Consider the following 15,907-nt stretch of genomic DNA (forward strand, 5'->3'; position numbering starts at 1 on the left):
GGGGGGGGTGGTGGCTTCTGCAAGTGGGAGCTCCAGCCATGGGGGGGCGGCTCCTGCAAGTGGGAGCTCCAGAGCTGAGGCTTCAGCCCTGGAGCTCCCACTTGCAGGAGCCGCCCCCGGCTATTGCCCAGGCCCCCTCGCGTCTATGGCTTCTCGTCGCTGCCCCTGCCTGCCCGATCCGTGGGAGTGCTAATAGCGGCGGGCAATAGCCGGGGGGTGGCGGCTTCTGCAAGTGGGAGCTTCAGCCCTGGAGCTCCCATTGCAGAAGCCCCCTTCCCCCAGGGCTAAGGGCTCCCACTTGCAGAAGCCTCCCCCCCCGGCTATTGCCCGCCGCCGGTGCTATTAGCACTCCCGCGGATCAGGCAGGCAGGGGCAGCGGCGAGAAGCCATGGGCGCGAGGGGGCTCCAGGGCTGAGGCTTCCACTTGTGGCTGCCCCGCCCGCCCGATCCGTCCTCCTCTCCGGCTTTCTTGGGGTGCGGCTTCTCCCACAGCGGTGGCTGCAGCGGCGCTGGCGATCCGGCCGCTAGCCGCTCCAAGCGCTGTGGGAACGCCCACCCCTCTCAGAGTCCCGTCCCGGGCTGTTAGTAAAGGGGCTGCTTCCCATCCCCCTGCCAGCTTGCTCGGAACATTCAAACTAAGGAAAACCTTCACTGGCCTCCACAGAGAAGAAAGGAAGAGAGAGAACGAGAGAGAGCAACAGAGAGAGAGAGAGTGAGAAAGAACAAGAGAGAGAAAGCATGAGAGAGAAAGAGAGAACAATGGAGAGAAAGAAAATAAGCGAACAAGAGAGAGACTAAGAGAGAGAAAGAAAAAGAGAGAGAGAGAAAATAAGAGAGAACAAGAGAGAGCAACAGAGAGAGAAAGAACAAGAAAGAGAAAGCACGAGAGAGAGAAGGAAAGCAAGAGAGAAAAAGAGAGATAGCAAGAGATACTGAAAGAAAGCAAGAGAGAGAGAAAGAAAGCAAGAGAGACAGATAGGAAGAGGAAAGGAGAGAGAGAGAGAGGAATGAGAACAAAAAGGGGAGAAAAAAGGAGAAATGAGAAAATGATTGAGGCAGAGAATGAGAGGAGAGAGAAACAAGAAAGAGAGAGAGGTGATTCTTGAAGCATATGGTAAAAAGCACCCAAATAATAAGAAAAAAACCCCCAGCCCTCACCTGTTTTTGAAAAGAATAAAAGAGAAAAAAACCCCAGCCCTCACCTGGTTTTGGAAATGGTTTGAGTACACACACACATATAGGGTGGGGGGGGGGAGACAGAAATGAGACAGTGGTATAAATTTGAGGAGGGATGATTGATGATTGACTGTATTTATAAGGGGATGTTACATGGGATTGTATATATGAGGGGGTTATCCTTTTTTATTTAACTCTTCTGACAGCTTTGGATCTCAGCAAGACAAGCAAGTGACAGTGATGGAGAAGTTTTTGAGAAGGAAAAATGCAAATGCCGAACAGGGTCCTGGACAAAATTCTGACCCAGATGAAGGCCCTAGTATGAGTGGTCGACAAAAGAAAAAAGACAAGATAGTGAGCTTGAGGCAATACAGCGAAAGCTATCTTGCATTAGGATTTACTTTCACCAGGGATGAGACAACACCGATTCCGCTGTGCTTGGTGTGTGGTGAGAAGCTATCCAACAGTGCCATGGTGCCAAGCAAGCTTAAACGCCATCTCCAAACGAAACACCCTTCTGTTCAAAACAAGCCGATGGACTATTTTGTACGCTTACGTACAAACAATGAGAAAGGGGCACCTTTTTTGAGAAAAACCACAAAGGTAAACGAGAGCGCCCTCAAAGCTAGCTACCTTGTTGCTGAACTCATAGCTAAATCAAAAAAGTCCCACACTCTGGCAGAAACATTAATACTGCCAGCTTGTAAAGCCATTGTAAATGAGATGCTTGGCCCTAACGCAGCCAAAGAGATAGCTAAAGTGCCTCTCTCAGATAACACAATTGCCAGACGTATTGATGACATGTCTGTGGACATTGAAACTGTTGTTTTGGAAAAGGTGCACATCAGTAAGAAATTTGCCTTGCAACTTGATGAGTCAACGGATATTAGTGGACATTGTCAACTCTTGGCCAACGTGCGTTTTGTGGATGGAGAAGCCATTAGAGAAAACTTCCTATTTTGCAAGGCACTGCCAGAAAAATCAACAGGAGAGGAAATATTTCGAGTCACATCGGAATATCTTGATAAAAGCGGGCTTACATGGGGAAACTGCACAGGTGTCTGCACGGATGGAGTTGCAGCCATGGTCGGGCGCGTCAAAGGCTTCTTAAGTAGGGTCAAAGAAAGAAACCCAGATGTTATTGTTACGCACTGTTTTTTGCACCGTGAGGCCCTCGTTGCAAAGACCTTACCAGCCGATCTAGCTCCTGTGTTGGATGATGTTGTGCGCATAGTGAACTTTGTGAAGACGCGACCTTTGAGATGTCGCTTATTTGCGACTTTGTGTAAAGAAATGGGAGAGGAACACAAAATCTTATTGCTCCACACAGAGGTCCGGTGGCTGTCCCGCGGCAAAGTGTTGGCCCGTGTGTATGAGTTGCGAGAGGAACTTAAAGTATTTCTGACCAACGAGAGGTCTGATTATTCAAAGCTGCTTGCAAGTGGTGAGTGGTGTGCAAAGCTGGCGTACCTGGCTGATATGTTTCATTATCTGAATGAACTGAACACACGGATGCAAGGCCGAAATGAAAACCTGCTTACAAGCACTGATAAAATGAACGGATTCCGTTCAAAGGTGAAGCTCTGGCAACAACATGTGCAGCGTGGCAACCTTGAGATGTTCCCGCTCACCGAGAAACAGTATGATGGCTACACTGCTGCAATGTGCGAGGTGATTGGCAGACATTTGAAAACTCTTGAGGAGAAGTTGTCATTTTATTTCTCTTCAGACTTCACAGAATGCCTTGACTGGGTTAGGAACCCATACAGCTCAGCATCTGTTGCTGGAAAAGACATGACTTTAAAGGAACAAGAGGAACTCATTGAACTGAAACAAGATCGTGGTTTAAGGCTAAAGTTTCCTGATCTTCCTTTGGACAGTTTTTGGTTATCTGCTGCCAAGGAGTTCCCCATTCTGGCCAACAAAGCTATTTTGACATTGCTTCCATTTTCAACCACATATCTATGTGAGCTGAGCTTCTCAAGCTTGACTGCTATAAAAACTAAAAACAGGGAGAGAATGAGAACTGTTGAGGAAGAGCTTCGTGTGTGTCTTTCTACCATTCCTGCCAGGACATCCCTTTTGTGTTCATCAAAACAGGCCCAAGTTTCACACTGAGTATAAATACATGTAGAAATACTGTAGATCTGAAGGTCAGCAGTTAAAATCTCATCACCGGCTCAAGGTTGACTCAGCCTTCCATCCTTCCGAGGTGGGTAAAATGAGAACCCGGATTGTGGGGGCAATAGGCTGGCTCTGTTAAAAAAAGTGCTATTGCTAACATGTTGTAAGCCGCCCTGAGTCTAAGGAGAAGGGGGCATAAAAATTGAATAAATAAATAAATAATATTTACTGTCTTAGAGTGTCATTTTGTGTCATTTAGGTGGGTGGTGTGCCCCAGGATTTTGTAAATGTAAAAAGTGTGCCGCAGCTCAAAAAAGGTTGAAAATCACTGATCTAATTTGTAGCATTTGCTCTGGCAGCTGGTCCTCAGGATCTCAGGTGGATACTTATTGGAGCTCATTTTTAACTGGGAATGTCTGAATATGAAAACTGGGTTCCCCTCCTTCAAAAAGTGTCCTCTCCCATTGATTTAAATTCCCTTCCTGGCCTCCATTCATTAGCTTTTTGCTTCTCAAAGTCTTGCAGAAATGTAAAAAAAATTCAACTATTTTAGATCCTTTATATTGGAGCCTTGTTCCTGCTTCTACTCATAGGCAACTACATCTAAACCAGCTTATCCGGACAAGTGGAGTTGTGACAAGCTGTACAGGGGTCCTTCCCCAGCTCAGCATGGTCAAGTATAATTGTGCCAAATGTGGTTTTGTGTTGGGGCCTTTCTCACAGTCTCAAAACCAAGAAGTAAAACCAGGATCTTGCCCGGAGTGTCAATCACTTGGTCCCTTTGAAATCAACATGGAAGAGGTAAGCTGTCCTTGATGTGCTTGATGTGATATTAGGAGGGCTACCATATCTTTGTTCAGACAGTTAAAACGCCATAATTCATAGATCCTTTGGAAGGGCAACTGTCTGATGTCTTGGAAGAGTTTTGGTTACTTGAGGAGTCTAGGTTGTATCCCCTGCTTTACAAGCAAAGAAGTACAGTGATACCTCGTCTTACAAACGCCTCATCTTACAAACTATTTTCACCTTACAAACCCACCGCTGCTGTTGGGATGCCCCACCTCCAGACTTCTGTTGCCAGCGAGGCACCCATTTTTGCACTGCTGGGATTTCCCTGAGGCTCCCCTCCATGGGAAACCCCACCTCCAGACTTCCGTGTTTTTGTGATGCTGCAGGGGAATCCCAGCAGCGCAAAAACGGGTGCTTTTCTGGCAACGGATGTCCGGAGGTGGGGTTTCCCAGTGAGGGGAGCCTCAGTGAAATCAAAGCATCACAAAAACACAAAGTCCGGAGGTGGGGTTTCCCATGGAGGGGAGCCTCAGGGGAATTCCAGCAGCGCAAAAACGGGCACTTCGGTTGGCAAAAGGGGTGAATTTTGGGCTTGCACACATTAATCGCTTTTTCATTGATTCCTATGGGAATCATTGTTTCGTCTTACAAACTTTTCACCTTAAGAACCTCGTCCCGGAACCAATTAAGTTTGTAAGACAAGGTATCACTGTAGTGCTTTTCCAGGTGCTCATAAATACTAGATAATATCCTGTAAGAGCACTGATATTCTGAATAGTTCTAAATGGCTGAATGGAGAAAGGAAACAACAGCCATATCACAATAGGAAGCAATACAATCTCTGTGATAGAGCTAGATTAAATGAAATTATAGGATCAATTTGCCCGATTGAGGCCTGAAAATCAGGCCTCCAATATGAAAATTGGAGGCAACAAAGCAGAACCCATGGCAAACCTCAGGATTGCCATGTTCCTGAGTGAACTCACTCCATAAGGAGCTTAGATTGAAAGATGTGTATGAGGAAGGTATGGGTTCATTTAATGCCCAGCTAAATTGCACGTGAGACTTACAAGGCCAAAATTAAACTATCAAAATTCAAAACAAAAAAAATGTGAAACTTTTATAGATGTGAGTTGAAACATAGGTTACTCTGCTCTATGTAATTCAGATGGTGCTGAGGTTTGTCCTTTTGCAGTTAAATACAAATTTGCCTAAGCTGAAGTTTTTCATATGGATGTGAGGAAAATCAGTCTTGTATAAACCTCTTGAATCTTGTGTTCAGTTGTTTAAGGCAGTGTTTCCCAACCTTGGCAACTTGAAGATATTTGGACTTCAACTCCCAGAATTCCCCAGCCAGCGAATTCTGGGAGTTGAAGTCCAAATATCTTCAAGTTGCCAAGGTTGGGAAACACTGGTTTAAGGAATATGCTGAAAATTTTGGTTGGAGAGGGAGGTTTTTTTGGTGCTCCATGAAATTCCTAACTTCAAGTGTTTGATGTCCCAACAGACAGTCTACCAAAATTATCAACGCATCAAAATCCAGGAAAGCCCAGGAAAGGTGGCAGCTGGCAGGCTTCCTCGATCAAAGGATGCTATTTTATTGGCTGACCTGGTTGACAGTTGCAAGCCAGGGGATGAGATTGTAAGTATAAGGCCCAAAAAAGCAGAAAAGATCATGGATTGAGGCACATTGACTACAAATTAAAAACTATCCTGGTTAGAGAATCCAGGAAACAGCCTTAATGAAAATAAATCTACTTCTGGAAGAAGCATTATTTTATTGTAAGAATGGGGGAAGGTCTTAAGCATAAAACGTATCAGGAAAGACTTAATGAACTCAATCTGTATAGTCTGGAGGACAGAAGGAAAAGGGGGGACATGATCGAAACATTTAAATATGTTAAAGGGTTAAATAAGGTCCAGGAGGGAAGTGTTTTAATAGGAAAGTGAACACAAGAACAAGGGGACACAATCTGAAGTTAGTTGGGGGAAAGATCAAAAGCAACATGAGAAAATATTATTTTACTGAAAGAGTAGTAGATCCTTGGAACAAACTTCCAGCAGACGTGGTTGGTAAATCCACAGTAACTGAATTTAAACATGCCTGGGATAAACATAGATCCATCCTAAGATAAAATACAGAAAATAGTACAAGGGCAGACTAGATGGACCATGAGATCTTTTTCTGCCATCAGTCTTCTATGTTTCTATTATTTTTACAAATAACTTAAGGCTGCAAACCATACTGTATCCAACAGACCTTGTTCCTCCTATTTTCCCCTTAATAACAATCCTGTAAGGGAGATTGGACTAAGACAGAGTGCCTGGCCCAAAGACCCCCAGCTATCTTTCATAGCTGAAACCTGAACTCACAATCTATGTGCAACTTCGTTTTCTGAAGTCCACCAGAATGGCTGCATCTTTCACTGTGCGTGTAGCACATTTCAGTCTGATTTCCTTGCACTTCCCTTTTCATTTATCTGCATGATCATCATTTCTCCCCATCTTGAGATTCTCAGCAGTCAACTCATCCCTGGATTTAATTACTTAAAAATGTGAAAGGAAGTTCCAAAAAATTAGCATCTTTCACAGAATTGTTTCAATAAATCTCTGTGTGTGTTTTTTATATAAATTATCGTTGCTATCAATGTACTCTATGTATCCAAAAATGTTTTTTTATCTGCATTATAAAAAAAAAATCCTAAGACCATAACATAGAAATGCTTCCAACACATAACAATAAATGGCATAGAATATACATGTTATTGTTGACTTATGTCCAGTTTCTTGGCGACTATTCAACATTATAACAGGTCTACCTGGGAGCTACATACAACCCACATTTAAAATGTTGACACTTGGGGAGACCCCCATGGTCAACCTTGGGCATTTGGCAACATGGCTGCATTTCTACGAGACCGCCTTCTCCCGCACGAATCCCAGCGACCGGTTAGGTCCCACAGAGTTGGTCTCCTCCAGGTCCTGTGAACTAAACAATGTCGTTTGGCGGGACCCAGAGGAAGAGCCTTTGTGGCGGCTCCGACCCTCTGGAGTCAGCTCCCTCCAGAGATTAGAACTGCCCCCACCCTCCTTGCCTTTCGTAAACTCCTTAAAACCCACCTCTGTTGTCAAGCATGGGGGAACTGAAACATCTCCCCCTGTCTATGTAGTGGGTTTTTTGTGTGTGTATGATGTGACAGTATGTATGTTTTTTATATACAGTATTGGGGTTTCTTGTTTTTTAGACTTTTTAAATGTATTATTGTTATTTTAGATTCTAACTATTAGATTTGTTATTGTATATTGTTTTTATCATTGCTGTGAGCCGCCCCGAGTCTACAGAGAGGGGCGGCATACAAATCTAATAAATAATAATAACAATAATAATAATAATAATAATTTCTAGCCAGTTATTGTTGTGAGCCGCTCCAAGTCTCTGGAGAGGGGCGGCATACAAATCTAATAAATTATTACTATTATTATTATTATTTATTTATTATTATTATTATTATTATTATTATTATTATTATAGTACCACGTGACTGCATTTTATGATAGTTTTGCCAAAACCCAGCATTCTAATTTTCCATAAAACCATAGTGAATCATTAGTTTCATTTAACAATTGCTGCAAAAAAAAAATCAGCTTGGTCATGCGACTGACCCACTTTATGACCATCCCAACTTAACATCATGGTGGCCAGCCTCTGTTGTGATCACAAGTTTGAGGTCTACCTATCATTAGTTATTTGTTCTATTAGTACTTCACAAAAAATATGAGGTGTCTGCTTATGTTCATGCTCCTTAAACACTTCCTTTCTCCCTCTTTTTGTCTGCTTTCTCCCTAAATTATACAAATTAATGCAGTGCCAATGACTAAATAAAATCTTGTCTTTTAGGAGCTAACTGGAATATACCATAATAATTATGATGGCTCTTTGAATACTGCAAATGGGTTTCCAGTATTTGCGACTGTGATCCTGGCCAATCACATTACCAAGAAAGATAATAAGGTGGCCGTTGGGGAGCTCACAGATGAGGACATGAAAGTTATTGTAGGATTGTCCAAAGATGAGCAGATTGGCGAGAAGGTGAGTTTGAAAGTCAAGATCCAAGATTCTGGTTTTCTTGTTTCCAGTTCAACAGTATGAAAGCTCCAGAGATTGCTAGTTTATTAGAATCTAATTACTAGATTTACTACCATAGCAGTAGCGGTTTGCCTTCTGTTCCCAGATGATTTCAAGGGGCTGTAGGCACTTCTGTGAAAGTATAACTATGGGATCTGTTCAATTTGTGCTTTGTCTACTTTAATGTACAGGATTCACACTATCCATACTCGGAATACATTTAACAAATAGTTTCATGACAAATAGGTTTTTTTAGTAAAAACATTACATTTTTACTAAAACAAATTATTATTGCTGTTATTGTCCTCCATTATATAGACTCTTACTGTCTCCCAGAAAGAAGAATAATAATATTCAGAACATCAGTAAGCTTTAACAATTAAATCCAACTAAATTAAGTCTATCCCAAAATTTAATCTCTATCAATAAAACCTAACTGAAGAGAGGGTGTTAAATGTTTAGATGAACCTTCTCTCCTTTCTTATTTCTACATATATAGTTTTCATTAGTTGGTAACCACAAAATCCTTTACAAAGATGGGTCAGTCAGAAGGTTTCCTCCCAAAAGTCTTCAGAAGACTTGCTCATTGGCTTCCTTCATTCACCACCTATGAAATGGAAACTTTCAAAAAGTCTGTGTCAGTTGCAACTCAGCACTAGCTTTTCTTTATCAAAGTTCCATAGTACTGGTAATAGAAAAACAATATATTTCTTCCAGCTAATTGCATGTTACACCAACACTCCGCAGTCTGCATTGGTTGCCGATCAATTTCTGGTCACAATTCAAAGTGTTGGTTATGACCTATAAAGTCCTTTATGGCATCGGACCAGAATATCTCCGGGACCGCCTTCTGCCGCACAAATCCCAGCGACCGGTTAGATCCCACAGAGTTGGCCTTCTCCGGGTCCCGTCGACTAAGCAATGTCGTTTGGCGGGACCCAGGAGAAGAGCCTTCTCTGTGGCGGCCCCGACCCTCTGGAACCAGCTCCCCCCAGATATCAGAGTTGCCCCCACCCTCCTTGCCTTTCTCAAGCTCCTTAAAACCCACCTCTGTCGTCAGGCATGGGGGAATTGAAATTTCCCTTCCCCCTAGGCTTATAGAATTTATACATGGTATGCTTGTATGTATGAGTGGTTCTTTAAATTGGGGGGTTTTTATATTGTTTTTTAATATTAGATTTGTTTACATTGTCTTTTTATATTGTTGTGAGCCACCCCGAGTCTTCGGAGAGGGGCGGCATACAAATCTAATAAATACAAATAGAAATACAAATTATTGCCTGTTTTGTAGAATGCTGGCATGTAATCATAGCTGATATACGTAGTCTCCATTTAAAAATCATCTCCTGTAGGGAGACCTCCAGAAAATCCCATGGTATAGTCTAGCCAGGGAAATTAAAGCATTCTTGAAAGGGCAAGGCCTTACTATTTCTTACTTCCCAGACTGATTCCTGGTGACAGTCATTGTAGGTTTAACAGGACTTTACTATAAACTCTGTGCAGAATTATTAGGCAAGTGGGTATTTTGATCATATCATGTTTATGTATATTTTCCACCTCCAAGCTGTATAAACTTAAATGCTTAGTGCAGGGGTTGGCAACCTTAAAACACTCATTTGGACTCGGTTCCCACAGAAAAGAACAAAAATATTTTGAACTCTGGGGGGAAAAAAAGATGGGTCAAAAAGCTCAATAAATCGCATGCCAGGCGGGTATCACACATTGGCAGTTGTGACACATATTTTGAGCAACAGGGATGAAAGAGCCACGTGTTGAGAGCTGCAGGTTATAGACCCCTGGGTTAGTGAATATAAGCGTATCAGGAGATGTGTTATTTGTGTCCATAGTTATTAGGCAGCTTCTTTTCTTAAGGCAAATGGGCCAAAAAAGAATTTAACTGACTCTGAAAAGTCAAAAATTATAAAAAGTCTTTCAGAGGAATGCAACACTCTTGAAATTGCTAAGATATTGGGGTGTGATCAGAGAACCATCAAACGTTTTGTTGCAAATTCAGGCTTGAATAATTCTGCACACCAATCGTTGCCCAATAATTTTGCACACATAGATATTCTCCTAAGAAAGCCAAAACCTCACTTTTATTTTCTTAAATATTCAGGTTTGAGGTTTATTAACATTTTGGATTGACCAAGAGTACCATAGTTGTTCAATAATAAAATTATTCTTTCAAAATACAACTTGCCTAATAACTACACGGTGTGTAATCATTCAAGTTTAATAGATTTCCATTGTAGTAGTATTGTTTCATTTTTAGTGTCTTTGTTAATAAATATGTTGCTGTGTATTTCCTTTTCCAAGATCTTTGCCAGCATTGCTCCTTCCATCTATGGACATGAAGATATCAAAAGGGGGCTGGCTTTAGCCCTGTTTGGAGGAGAAGCCAAAAACCCAGGTAAGTTGACCAAAGACACTTTGTGATCAATGCTGCTTTTAGATGAAGAGCTTCAAGTTGCTAGAGAGGATGCCTGTATTATATTTTATTTATTTATTTATTAATCAAATTTGTATGCCGCCCCTCTCCGCAGACTCGGGGCGGCTAACAACAGTAACAAAACAATACAAACAAATCTAATATTTAAGTTAATTTAAAAAGAAACCCCAATATAAGAAACCAATCATACATACAGACATACCATGCATACATTTTTTATAAGCCTAGGGGGAAGGGAATATCTCAATTCCCCCATGCCTGACGACAGAGGTGGGTTTTAAGGAGCTTATGAAAGGCAAGGAAGGTGGGGGCAACTCTGATATCTGGGGGGAGTTGGTTCCAGAGGGTCGGGGCTGCCACAGAGAAGGCTCTTCCTCTAGGTCCCGCCAAACGGCATTGTTTAGTAAACAGGACCTGGAGAAAGCCAACTCTGTAGGACCTAACTGGTCGCTGGGATTCGTGCGGCTGAAGGCAGTCCTGGAGAGAAAAAGTTTTAAAAGATATTCAACTTTTATTTTTACACTTGCACATTTTCCTATTAATAAGCTATTCTCCATTTTAGTAATTTATTCTAGAAAATAACAGCAATTCTTTACCACCAAAAAGTTCAAACATGAAGCTTCTCCAGTTTTATCTAGTTTGTAAATAAATATATGTTATAAAGTATGCATACACCACATCTCCTTCTTTTCCGTCTACCAAGTTTTATCAGAAATCACCTTATTCTGAAATGAGGTGGAGAGATTCTTTTTCTTTTTTCTTTTTGTTTTAATGTCCTTTGTCTTATTAATCAAAATATGAATATTTACTGGGATGGGGAGTACTAATAAATCAGACTATTTCTCAATCAGTTTATTTCTTCATATTGCTATATCACTTTATCTGACTACTTCTCTTAGAAACAGATATTTTAAAATTCGTAAATGAGTTTTATTTCAAATATCACTGTATTTTTCAGATTGTAAGATGCACCTAAATTTACAGGACGAAAACAAGAAAAATAGGTTTTTGCCTCCATGTGTCGGGTTTTTGCCCTCCGCGGCTCCCAGAAGCACTCTGCAGTGCTCCACATGGCCCATTTCCACCAAAAAAACAGGCCCGTTTTTGGGCTCCCAAGCCCTCTACACGTCACATTTTTGCCTTTCCCAGCTGCCAGAAACACTCTGCAATGCTCTGGATGCCTTGTTTTTGCCAAAGACATGCTTGTTTTTGGCCTGCAGAGTGCTTCTGGAGAAGACAAAAATGCAATGCATGGAGGGCTTGGGAGCCCAAAGCAGGGCCATTTTTTGCCAAAAAGGGCTGTGCAGAGCACTGGGGGCCAAGGAGGGCAAAAACACGACATGCAGGAGGTTCAGAAGGGTAAAAATGCCTGTATTCGGTCTATAAGATGCATCTAAATTTCACCCACTTTTGGTGTGCGTCTTATACACCAAAATATGGTATGCTTTAACCCTGTCCTTCCAGTGAAAACAGAAACAGTCATAGCAGTAGCAATAGCATTTAGACTTATATACTGCTTCATAGTGCTTTTATAGCCCTCTCTAAGCGGTTTACAGAATCGGCATATTGCCCCCAACAATCCGGGTCCTCATTTTACCCACCTCTGAAGGATGGAAGACTGAGTCAACCTTGAGCCAGTGGTTGAACTCTTGAACTACAGCTAGCAGTTAGCTGAATTAGCCTGCAGTGCAGCACTCTAACCACTGCACCACCAGCTCTCTTATATCCAGGAGGGAAGTGTTTTTAATAGGAAAGTGAACACAAGAACAAGGGGACACAATCTGAAGTGAGTTGGGGGAAAGATCAAAAGCAACATGAGAAAATATTATTTTACTGAAAGAGCAGTAGATCCTTGGAACAAACTTCCAGCAAACATGGTTGGTAAATCCACAGTAACTGAATTTAAACATGCCTGGGATAAACATATATCCATCCTAAGATAAAATACAGGAAATAGTATAAGGGCAGACTAGATGGACCATGAGGTCTTTTTCTGCCGTCAGACTTCTATGTTTCTATGTTTCTATATAGTTGATTCCCTTCCTTTATTACCTAGTAGTCCTTATTCAGAGCAACATTATGAATCCTGGTTTATGATCACTGGGTGAGCTTCGATAGACCATCTGATCTCAAGCCTCTGAAGTTATAATCTTAAGATTCTCATTGTGCCATCTGCAGTTTGGCTCAACTATTCTTTCCATCTAAAACCCTACAGGAGGAAAACACAAAATCCGTGGAGACATCAATATGTTGCTTTGTGGCGATCCTGGCACAGCCAAGTCTCAGTTCCTCAAATATGTGGAGAAAGTAGCCAGCAGAGCGATATTCACCACCGGCCAGGGGGCTTCTGCTGTTGGTTTGACTGCCTATGTGCAGAGACACCCTGTAACCAAGGAATGGACCTTGGAGGCTGGAGCCCTGGTGCTGGCAGACAGAGGAGTGTGCTTGATAGATGAATTCGACAAGGCAAGTATTGGCTTGGAGGCATGGCCTGATTTGATCAAGCCAGATTCCATATTCCAACAGTATAAGTTGCTCTAGGTAAGACCTTGAACACAGTTTTAGGACCTACCTAGAAGGAGTCAATCCTGAGATCTGGAACTGAACTTTCGTAAACTCCTTAAGACCCACCTCTGTTGTCAGGCATGGGGGAATTGAAATATCTTCCCCAGACCTATACTGTTTATGTATGGTATGTTGTGTGAATGTTTTTTAAATTATGGGTTTTTAGCTTTCTAATTATTGAATTTGTATTTTACACTGTTTTTCTGTTGCTGTTGTGAGCCGCCCTGAGTCTGCAGAGAGGGGCGGCATACAAATTTAATTAATAAATAAACTGAGGCAAAACTGCTCAGAATATTAAAGCTGGCGGGGGAATTTGATAGGTTTGGAGGATGCTGGTTCGAAGATTCTTTAATGTAATGAAATCTATAAGTGAGGATACCTTGGGGAGAAGAACATAGCACAGTGCCGGTTAATATGCGATGGGAGAAAATTGCTTTGAAACTCAGAATTAACAATTCTAACTGGAAGATATTTCCTGTCCTTGATAATATTTCTATATCCAGAGGCACTGAACTTCTTAAGAGCTTTGAATGTGTACATCTGAATTCTGCTTTATTTATTATTGGGGCTAATTGGAGGGGGGGTTCCAATAAAAAGTAGTCGTTATTAAACATTTAAAATAAGACAAACAAATAACATTCAATTTACAAACATACTAAACATGGTTACATTTCATAAGCATGCATTTCACCAATTTACCATTTTCCCTTCTATCTATGATTTATATCAGCTAAGTCAGTGGTCCTCAACCTTTCTAATGCCGCAACCCCTTAATACAGTTCCTCATGTTGTGGTGACTCCCAACCATAAGTCTAGCACCAATTCCCCCAACAGAGCTTTATGCTGATTGACAGGAAGGTCAGAGGGACACCTCCACTGTAAACACGTGATTGGTCAGATTGTAAAAATATTTTCCAAGGCGACAGAATAGAAGCTTTAGTTCCTAACACCATGGGAAATTTGTCTTTTCCCATGGTCTTAGGCGACCCCTGTGAAACGGTCATTCAACCCCCAAATGGGTCCCGACCCCCAGGTTGAGAACCACTGAGCTAAGTGTATTCACAATCGTTTGTTCTTATTTAGTTACATAGTTGTCCGTTTCTGTACAGTGTTCCCTCGATTTTCACGGGGATGTGTTTCGAGACCGCCTGCGAAAGTCGAATTTCCGCGAAGTAGAGATGCGGAAGTAAATACACTATTTTTGGCTATGAACAGTATCACAAGCCTTGCCTTAGAATTTTAAACCCCTAAATTGGAATTTCCCATTCCCTTAGCAACCATTTAGATTATTACTCACCCTGTTTATTTATTAAAGTTTATTTTTAAAAAAATATTAAAGGCAAACAAAAGTTTGGCAATGACATATGATGTCATCGGACGGGAAAAACCGTGGTTTAGGGGGAAAACCCATGAAGTATTTTTTAATTAATATTTTTGAAAATCCGTGGTATAGACTTTTCGCAAAGTTTGAACCCGTGAAAATCGAGGGAACACTGTATACTTAAACTAGTTCATTGTGTAAAGAGGAGAAAAAAGTTTCAATGGAGTTTTAATGTCCTTTGCTTATTCTTCAGATGAACGATCAGGATAGGACCAGCATCCACGAAGCCATGGAACAGCAGAGCATTTCCATCTCCAAGGCTGGCATTGTCACATCTCTACAAGCTCGCTGCACTGTTATTGCTGCTGCCAACCCCATAGGTATGTGGGGCCCGTGGAAGAAAAACTCAAACTATGGCAAAATGTTCCACATATTGCGTTACACTTCCTGCCTTTTGGATCCTGAAAGGAGCAAGAGCATGCAGCAAAGGGCAACAAGTATGATCAAGGAAATGGAGCCACCTCCCTTATGGAACCAGGTTGCAACGCCTTGGTCTCTTCAGCCTTGAGAGACGGTGTTTAAGGGGTGACTTGATTGAAGTGTATAAAATCATGCATGGGATAGAAAAAGTGGATAGAGAAAAATTCTTTTCTCTATCACACAATACTAGGACAAGGGGGCAATCTCTAAAGCCCATAGGCAAGAAAGCAAGGACAAATCAAGGGAAATATTTCTTCACCCATGTTGTGGTTCCGTCTGAGGCCCCTCAGGGAACGGCTGATCTTCTGTCGGTTTCCAGCTCAGAGGGAGAGGCTGAGGAACAGGAGGTGCAGACAGACGAGGAGGAGGAATCCCAGGCTGAAGAAGAGGGAGGACAGCCAGAGTCCCACCAGGGGGAGCTCTCCCCAGCAAGCAGCCTGGATTCCTTAGAGGAAAATGCACAAGCCATAATTGATCTGCGACAAAGAAGAGCTACTCAGAGAAGAAATCAATTGGCTAAGTACTTTCAGCATTAAAGAGGCAACAGCTGGGTTTGGGTGTGGTGCTCTTGGGAAAGGCTAAAAGGCAGACCCACCCTTCCTGGCTTGTGGAGTTTTATCTTTGAGAGTCGTGGGACCTGGCTGTGAACTTTGGCGTTTTGGAATCCTGGTTTGTGCCTTTGACTATTGAAACCTTGGGGGAGTGTGCCAGCAAGAAGCTTGCTGTATTGTCTGGACATCAGGACTCTGCTGTAACGTATTATAGCCTGTCTGTTGGGAAGAACAGGTTTTCCTCTGTGTTTATTTTTTCCAGCTATAAAATACTTTTGGCTTTTACCAGAGTGTCTGGCTGTTTTTTCCAGTTGGTGTTGAGGTCT

The 15,907-nt window shown here is 42.0% G+C and overlaps 1 protein-coding gene across 1 annotated transcript in view; it reads left to right on the forward strand.

Moving 5' to 3' along the window:
- Positions 1-15,907, forward strand: part of MCM2 (minichromosome maintenance complex component 2) — a 41,294-nt gene that overhangs the window by 13,251 nt on the left and 12,136 nt on the right. Inside the window, exons 6-11 of the mRNA XM_070738376.1 lie at positions 3,894-4,101; positions 5,597-5,731; positions 7,988-8,179; positions 10,532-10,625; positions 12,880-13,130; positions 14,804-14,930. Of these exons, the coding sequence (XP_070594477.1) occupies positions 3,894-4,101; positions 5,597-5,731; positions 7,988-8,179; positions 10,532-10,625; positions 12,880-13,130; positions 14,804-14,930 (1,007 nt within the window). The remainder of the gene's footprint in view (positions 1-3,893; positions 4,102-5,596; positions 5,732-7,987; positions 8,180-10,531; positions 10,626-12,879; positions 13,131-14,803; positions 14,931-15,907) is intronic.

This window comes from Erythrolamprus reginae, chromosome 2, assembly GCF_031021105.1.
Source record: "Erythrolamprus reginae isolate rEryReg1 chromosome 2, rEryReg1.hap1, whole genome shotgun sequence".
Lineage (NCBI taxonomy): Eukaryota > Metazoa > Chordata > Lepidosauria > Squamata > Dipsadidae > Erythrolamprus > Erythrolamprus reginae.